This window comes from Clinocottus analis, unplaced genomic scaffold (genome assembly GCF_023055335.1).
Source record: "Clinocottus analis isolate CAN_PGR_092001 unplaced genomic scaffold, fCliAna1.0.p SCAF_22, whole genome shotgun sequence".
NCBI classification, from domain to species: domain Eukaryota; kingdom Metazoa; phylum Chordata; class Actinopteri; order Perciformes; family Cottidae; genus Clinocottus; species Clinocottus analis.
Window position 1 is genome coordinate 1498803 of NW_027175954.1, and position 8919 is coordinate 1507721.

The following is an 8919-nucleotide window of genomic DNA, read 5'->3' on the forward strand; positions in this document are numbered from 1 at the left end:
ACTAGTCAAGAATTGATCAATTGGCTCATTTTCTTGTTCAAAATAGTTTGAAAGTGGATGTGTCAGAATAATAAATCTTTTCTCCATTGACACTAAACTAAGTGTTGCTCCTCCAATGTGCATTTGATATAAAGCCTCTAACAACAGCTGAAATCATGTTTTTGTCCTTGTAGTACGAATACTGTTATTGACTTTTAATGCAAATGCTCATCAGAGGCAATCATGTAATGTTGGCAAATATTGAAAAAGAATTGCCTGTTTTCATGCTTTCACGCCGTTTTTATTGCTTATGTTGCTCATAAATGAACTCAGAGTAAATACACATAGTGAACATGGCTCATATTTGCATCAATCAATCAAATCAAAGTGTCAAACAGAAGGACGCTGTCGTCCCGTCGTCGTCAGCTGCAGTTTAGAGTTCAAGCCAAGTTTCTGACACGGTGGACGGATCGCACGCTGTGATGTAACGCTCGTTCCTCTGGCGTGTTGAGCGGCTCCTCAACAGCTGAGCGTCTCCATGATCGTCTCACACAGACAGAAATATATTCATGCTGAGTTTCATTAGGATTTAAGTACATGCCACAGTCCTGGAAGACATTTCAAAATCATTTAAAACAAAATCTTTAACCAGATCTAAAGTCAAACTGAGTCAACTAAAACTTTCAGAGCACAAGGTTTGTGCAGTAAAAGTGTTTTAACTGAATTTTCTGCTGCGTTAATTGTAATTTTAAAATATATAAATATAATGTGGGTACTATGGGAAGTATAATGTAATGTGCAGCTCATTTTAAGTCTAGATTTATTTTTAAATGAGATAGCATCTTCAACCTGGAAAATGACAAACAATTTGGCATTTTCTCTTTTTTTTACTTTTATTTTCAGTCTTTGTGCAAAGCTACGTTTCTCTGCTCATCTAATCAGCAGCAAAACATATTTCCATAAGTTCCACGATAGTTTAATGTCGACTTATGTGGTATTGGAAGTGGACTGAAGAGAGACAGATTTAATTTCTAGTCTATTCTAATTCATTGATTTCTTAATTTCCACATGAATTGGTGAAATTACTCAAAAGAAGGTTTTCTTGTTCGCAACCTGGCGTTCAAATCCGCTGACCGTGCGTTTGTTTTAAGAGAACAATCATGTTGAACGCACCGCTGGCGTACGCCCCGAGAACCAGTCTCATTCTAATGCAGCTAAGCTTGTTAAACCTTAAAAACGAAGGTTTATTTATTCATAAAAGTCCATAATTACGACGCTGGCGGAACAGAAATCTCCCACCTGTCACACCTGTTTCTTTGCTCAGTGTTCATACGTGGCTCAATGATCTTAAATTACAAACAGTTATCATGTGATTCAGTTTCAAGCATTCACTTTAAAAACACACTCCAGTAAAAAAAAAGTACTTCATTGATTGAGCCAGCATGGATACGTGTTTTGTGCCGGTGAGGCACTAGTGCATTTGTGTTCAGTAAACCAAAGAGCATAAAAATTAAAATCAGTAAAAGTCACGCACGCGCACGCTAACATTCAAGACTGCAGATAAAAACATAGAAGCCTGATTCCTCAGTCGTCTGTATTGTTCCAGACCTTCTTCATGACGAGTGTTTTTTTTGTCCATCCGGTGTTAAGCCGCGTGTGTGTTTCTGTGCAGGTGCATCGAGTTGTACGAGATCCTTAAAACCGGTGGTCCGCGTCCTGCGTGGCGCCGTTTGATGAGGTCGCACAGGTAATGCATCACTCGGAAATCGTCCTCGCTGCTGCAAGGCGCCCTCGCCGACCAGCGGGCGTCCTTTCCCGCTGCGTTCGGGAGACGCGACGCCGGCCGGAAGGTGTGCAGCAGCGCCTGGCCGGCCAGCGCGGTCAGGCGGCTCTCCAGGTGCAGCAGGTAGGTGAGGCCTCGGCTGAAGCCGCTGCGAGGGTCCGCCAGGCGGCCCACGAGGGAGCCGGAGTACGACGGACAGCGCAGCGTCCTCTGGTCCAGGTCCAGCAGCGCCAAATAACGACCGTAGCGAGTCAGAGAGTGGACGATGCCGGCCGAAGAGCTGGAGGAGGATCTAGACACAAAAGGAAGAGGAGAAGGTTGTTCACGTTTTCTACAAACATTTACATTATGCATTAAAAACCACGTCTCAAAACAGTATTGAACCTGAGGATTGTTGTCAGTAAATGCTCTTTCAGGATTATGAACTAATTATTAACAGAATAATACAATTAAATCAGCAATAACTGATTAACTGAGAGCGAACGAAACGGTTAAGGCTAAAAAAAACGAAAAAATGAGCTTAAAAGACACTAAAATGCTTCGTAGAGCTGAGGTAGAAGCGTACACAATCACACATACTAATTAAATCCATTGTCAATAAACACATTAACTTGAGGGCAGCATTGGTACAGCAACATGGCAGGTCGTCACAGCACCTGTGTATTCCTATCAGCCTCCAGGCGAGCAGGTCGCTCAGCTGGAGCGGCGAGGTCAAGCTCATCATCACCGCGCTCCCATCAGGCCCCGGAGCGGGCAGGAAGAGGCTCAGCGCGTCCACCAGTTTCCGGACCGAGCTCTCGTCGGCGCCGACGACGACCAGCGGGCGCCCGCTCAGGAGGCAGAACACGGCGTGCTGGGAGAAGGAGTTCTGTTTGAGGAACCGGAGGGCCCGCAGCCCCGCCTTCCTCCTCCTCCTCCTCCTCTGATCCGGGCGGGCGCTGCCGTGGGCGGTCTGGGCGAGAGAGGGCGGGCCCGAGGAGCCGGCGACGCTGGTGCAGTCCGACCCCTCGTCGATGCTCAGCAGCCGGAGGGGAGCGCTGGGCGGAGACCACCGGTCCGCCTCAGCGGGCGGAGGAGGGAAGTGGACACGAAGGTCCGGCAGCGACTGCGCCGTCTGACGGGCTTCAGACCAGTGAGGCGTCGGCTCCACCGCTTCCTCCACTGATAAAACACATTTATTACACGTTAAAGAAGATCATTGTAGCAGTTTTGTCCCTCAATACTATGAGTAGTCATCACAATTCACTAAAAAGAAACATGAGTCAAGAGGATCAAACACTTATTTGGAGGAGAAAAACCAAAGCAGCTGGTTAGCTGTCAGTCATAATCATCCCTCACGTGCTCTGTTTAGATAATCCAAGACAGTCTCATCTGACTTTACCATGTTCCCAGATCTCAACAATTACGAGAAATATTGGCCAAAACTACAAAAAATAGTCTCAATAAACCCAAAGGATCATTTGATAAAATATAGCTGCAGATCTTATATCTGTAAAAGTCAAAATAATATGTTATTTACTCCATGGATTATATTCCTGTGTGAGTCATTTGCAGCTGACTAATCTCTGTTTATATTTAGTCTCAAAACTCCAAAGAAAAGAGCCTTGAAAAAACACTTTGAACTGATTTTTGTACATTTTATATTTGAACAATCTTCAATTTTCTGAAGCAAATTTGTGTTTTTTTATTTCCTTCTTCGAAGAACGCTCTGTTCTGTAGTATTTTTTGTATTTGTTAATAAATATATACATTTGCTTTCTGAAGCTCGACACAACAGAATTTCATGTCTGTTGATCGTGAACGAGACAAATAAACATAATTTTAAACGGTTTTGAACACAGTTTTCAAAATGAGCCAAATAAGTATTGGATGTGGTTTTAACTTTAGACACGAGTGTTGCAGCAGATGTTTTACCTTGCAGGAGTTTGGACATCTTCTCTGGACGGTTGTCTTCATGGACCCGATTGCTCTTCAAACAATCAATGACCTTCCCCTTCTTCACGACAACCCGACCACTCACAGTTATTTGCTTCGAGGTCTCTTCTCTGTCAACGGGGCCGTCGTCTTCCTGGACCGACTCTTTGTTCTCCTCGTTATTTACTGAGGTAGCTGCGTTCGCCGTCTTCTCCTCTTTGAGGACGTTGTCAGATGTACACTCGGCCTGTGTCTCCTCCTCTTCCTCCTCAAAGCCGTTGCTCTGATGCTGGGGCTCCGCCTCTTCCTCTGTGATGGCGGTGAGGTCTTCTGGACAGATGGACTCGGTGGTGCTCAGGACCTCGATGCTGTCCTCGCTGTTGGCTCGTCTGGCGTACGCTCGCACGTTTCTGACGCCCGGATCCGCCGCGGCTCGTCTGCAAGAGGTGTCCGTCGTCCCGACTGGCGTTTCTGTTGAAGAGAGGAGCGCGTCGTTAACTAAACTACCATCATTATGTCCGACCAACAGGAACAACCAATTTACCAAAAAAGATGGGGTATGAAAATGTTGTGCGTGTAGCCTCACACATTTGAAAAGCTTTTCAAAGAGGTCAGTCGTCCTCATGGGTATTATACGATCCCTTTTTATCACAAATCCATCTTATCTACCGTCAGTTGTTCTCTTGAGGGAGGGAGGAGCCAAGCCATGTCCAATATGAGAGACAAGACAAGTGTCTGTAAATTTGAAGGATGGCTCCAGCTCAGTAAATTATGATTTCTTAAGCAGTTAAAGTGAGTGCTGATGGTTATTCTTCCTGTAGAATATGGGCAAAAAAGACACCATATCCCAGAGTTTATCCCATTACTCCAAAAAAAGAGAGAAAGATATTCAATATGGATCACCAACTAGTGTTTTCGTACCTCTGCCGTCAGATCCGGCGACGCCGTGCTGCGTCCGGTAGGACTTCTCCGTCCCGAGCACTTCAATGCTGTCGCCGCTGCTCACGCTTCCCGTCATCTCCGTGGGAACATTGGGGTCAGGGGTCAGCGTTCCCGCTTCTCCCGCCTCCAGTTTGATGGAGATCTCCTCCACGCAGGAGCAGAACGACTCCAGGCTCATCGGGTCCGGTTGAAACGCCTCCCCGACGCCGCTCCTCCCCGACGCCGCCCTCTGCGGCTCCGCCTCGGCGCTCTCCTCCTCCTCCCCGTCCTCCGGGCTCCACGGGTCGAACAGGAAGTTGATGAGCGTGATCCCCCTGGCCAGCGACCGCGTGACCCGAGCCGTTCGCAGCTCGCTCCTGTTGCCGCGCAGCCGGCGCTCCGTGTCGGCGAGCTGCTCCTTCATCAGTGTCAGGAAGTATTCGTGGCAAAGCTCCTCCAGAGGCTTCAGGCGGCGCTCGGACCTGCAGGAGGCGGAGGAGGAGGGCGGAGGCCCGCTCACAGGAGGCAGCGACGCGAGCGGATCGGCGAGGGAGTCGGCCGGGTCGTAAGGCAGGAAGTCAGGTTGTTTCAGCTTCCTGTTTGGGTAGGAAGTGACCTGGCGGAGGAGGTCTCTATGATGCAAGATTGAACGCTCTACAGCTTCAAGCTCGTCTCCTTTTTCCTTCTCCTCCGTGAACCCGTTGGGCGTCATCGAAGGTTCTGTCTCCTGCAGCAGAGTCGACCTGGCGAACCTGAAAACAGTCGGAGTTCATTCAGTCAGCGGAGAGCAAAACAGCGTTTTACTGGCCTCTGTGGGTGAAAGATTCAAGCCTGCTCTGTTGCACCAGTAGCCACACCCAGCAGTGATGTCACGGGGAACGAGCGTGCATGTGTGCTGTGACTTTCAATTCATCTGAAAAGTAACTCACATTTTACCTCAAATGCGTGACTGCATGAAAATGTGGAACATGTCTGCACACGGAGCTGTGCAGGCGAGTAAAGATGAGACTCATTGGAATTATTCAACTTTATCAACGTAACTCTCACCCTTTCTAGCTTTGTTGCATCTGTGAGGCGGGACACATTATATATTTATTATTCTAATTGGTACATGGAGACCGGCGACTTCACCTTTTCCCCAAAATAGCACAGGTGCTTTCACTTACCTCATCTGCTAATGAGAGACCTTTTGCTAAAGTTACCGTCCCATTATGCTGCCATCCTGCGGAGTATGAGACTGCCGCTGCATTTCATAATCTGATCAAGTACTACATATGGTGATGAAACGAGCTGGAAAAGTAGTTTCTACGTTCTCCAAATGCACTGCGGCAGTGTTTCTATTGGTCGGCCCAACGCATACAGATGATTTAAAACAGGGGGGAAACGCTAAGTGAGTGTGCACACACCAACGTTCCTTTGAAGAGGGCCAATTAGTCCAAATAAGGGAACGCACCGGTGTACCGATGCGGTAAAGTAACATAAATATGTAGAGGAGCCCAGCCAATACTCAGGGTTTGTACACATTATGACCATGATTACCATGACTTTAAACCTAATTTCCATGACAAAATGTTTTGTGAAATCTCGGTGTATACGTGAAAAAGTGACGACAACAATGAGAACTCCAAAGCATACAGTAAACCTTCAAATGACACAAATGCAATAAACATTTATATAGATGCCCGTATGTATGCCTGCTTATATTATGAGCGTATTTCTTTTACAAGCACATGAATTACTTCCAAATATAACACATTTACATGACATTTCCAAAACCTTTGGGATTGTATTTTTTTCAAGGACTTTTGGAAATAACCATTTTAAATTTCTCGACTTTTCCAGGTTTTACATGACTGTAGAAACCCTGAATATTGGATTGTATAGTTTTTTTTAAGCCTTTTAATTTATTTAATATGACATAAAGAAATGTTTTAAAGATAATCTAAAACTGTTCTTTGGCATCTCCGTTCTGGAGCATATCCATGTTCCCAGGGTGCTTCTTCATCACACTCAGTGATGCCATAGAGCCCCGGGCTCAAAGTGTGACTCCCTCTCTCCTCTACGAGGTGACATCATGGCTAATTTGTATATATATATATATATATATATATATATATATATATATATATATATATATCGATGTAGCCAGCAGTGAGTGGATCTAACACATCGGTATACTGTTATTTAAATCAAAGTACTTACTCGAGCTCCTGTAATCTTCTCTGCAGCTCCATGGAAAACGCTTGTCTGTTTCCCGTCTTGAGGCTGTCGGAGGCCTTAGAGAAGCTGGTCGACAGTTCGGAGAAGTTCTCCATCACCTTCTTCTGGTCCGAACACACGTAGGCCATGCAGAAGGGACGCACCATGCCCCGGGCCTCCAGGTCGTACAGGGTCATGTGGTGGACGTACGCGAACGCGTCGTCCGCCGAATCTCCCAGGACCACCTTGGAGTCCTCGCTGAAGTTGAGGCGGGGGCCGGGGGACGAAGGAGGGGCCTGGCAGGGGCCGGACGCCTGGTAGTCCACGGACATGATGCGAACCGAGAAGTGGTTGAGGTCAAAGGACCCGATGAGCCCGGGGGCGTCCGGTATCGTCAGTACAGGTTTGGGTCCCACCTGCAAATCACAAAAAATATAGAAAGATCGCTAAAGAGTGCACTTGTAAAGTAGTCGGATGTGCGGATGACGTGCAGTTTGACACAGAAGTGTGTCAAAAAATACATTTTTTTCCTCCTCTGCATTAACACTAAATGTTCTCTGGTTGAAGCCACAACAGCAACACTGGTATTGTTATCACCTTGCTAGTCTTATGCGTGTGTGTGTGTGTGTGTGTGTGTGTGTGTGTGTGTGTGTGTCTCATCAAGGTACCATGTTGTCCTGGAGTGAGAACTACCACAGAGGAGGTTTTGAGTATTTTATAGGGCAACAATTCAACAATAATGCACATAAAGAACATTTATGTTCATGGCCTCTGGTATTGCCCTTTATAGAGTTTCTTATTTGGATTTATTGCACAATTTACTCTACTCTCATGATTTATATCCCTTTATAGCTTTAATATATATATATATATATATATATATATATATATATATATATATATATATATATATATATATATAATTTGTATGTCTTTATCTGGTCTATGAGTTTCACGAAGACATTTCCTTTTCCCCAGAAGATCAACAAAATCGTCTCTTCCCCTTTTTCTCAAAGTGAAAGTCATGATTCATGATTTCCAAACACAACAGCACACCAGGAACACACACACACACACGCGCGCGCACACGCACACACACACACACACGCACACACACACGCACACACACCTGCTCTGAGAACTCAGCCACCAGTATGAAGTCTCTGTGGAACTGGGCTGCGGAGGTCCAGGGGTTGGCTGGAGAAAAGAGGGGCACCGAGAGCTCTTCCGGTGGACCCTCCCGGTCCTCCTCCGCTCCATCGAACCCCTCAGTGCCGGTGAAGGCCAGCAGGTCCGGTGACCCGATCATCTTCAGACCACGAGAGGGGGGAGTCAACCCATGGAGGATCCACTCAGCGCCGCTTAATGAACATGGCCGTACCGTCAGTCGGCGAGTCAGCTGCTCACACACGGGACGCGGCAGCAGCAGCAGCAGCAACAACAACAACAACAACAGCCAGGGAGTTGTTGCGCAGTTGACTCCAAGCACAAAGTGCAAAACTCCCGAGAAGTAACGTTTCCTTCTCCGCTTCCGGTGAGCGAGCGTCACGAAAACAAGGGGCGTTTTCAGGAACAGACATCCGAGAAAACTTAACGGAGAAGCGAAACTTCCCGGCGGCCGAGAGTCTCACGGCCCGCTGCCCTCCGTCCCGGGACCTGCGCCTCTCGGTGTCACGTATTTCACCGGCGGGCTGAAGCCTCGACGCCTATATTTAGCCACGTGACGCCGGACGCCGGCTCACTTCTGTTGCGAAAGCCGCGCTCTCGCGCGCAGAAGGTCTCGAGCCGAGTCCGTTGGACTTCCGGTCAGCCGTTTCAAAATAAAAGTTTGTTTGATTTCTTTTATACATCAGTTGAAAAGCCGTGGGGAAAACACTCAGTTCTTTGAGCACACACATTTAAATACAGTTTATGGGCACAACTAGTTGCTAAAGGTAATATAGTATGATAGAAAAATGCTGCAATAAATCCTTCATGGACGTTTTAATGTTCAGTTTTTAGTTCAAACGAGGTGTTGGTGGTTTAACACAGCTCATTTTGGAGGATGTCATTAGTGGGATGTTGCACTGTATTCTTTATTATTTTTGTTCATCCCATTCATAGAAGAAAGAATCATGAAGAAA

The 8919-nt window shown here is 46.6% G+C and overlaps 1 protein-coding gene across 1 annotated transcript; it reads right to left on the minus strand.

The window, feature by feature from the left end:
* Window positions 1-1391: 1391 nt before the first annotated feature.
* On the minus strand, window positions 1392-8517 carry smcr8b (Smith-Magenis syndrome chromosome region, candidate 8b). The gene is made up of 6 exons (XM_068589457.1): window positions 7926-8517; window positions 6800-7212; window positions 4598-5349; window positions 3677-4147; window positions 2419-2923; window positions 1392-2054 (listed from the first exon to the last, which is right to left on the minus strand). Exons 1-6 carry the CDS (start codon window positions 8103-8105, stop codon window positions 1625-1627), a joined length of 2751 nt encoding a protein of 916 aa, XP_068445558.1. The 5' UTR covers window positions 8106-8517; the 3' UTR covers window positions 1392-1624.
* Window positions 8518-8919: the final 402 nt, after the last annotated feature.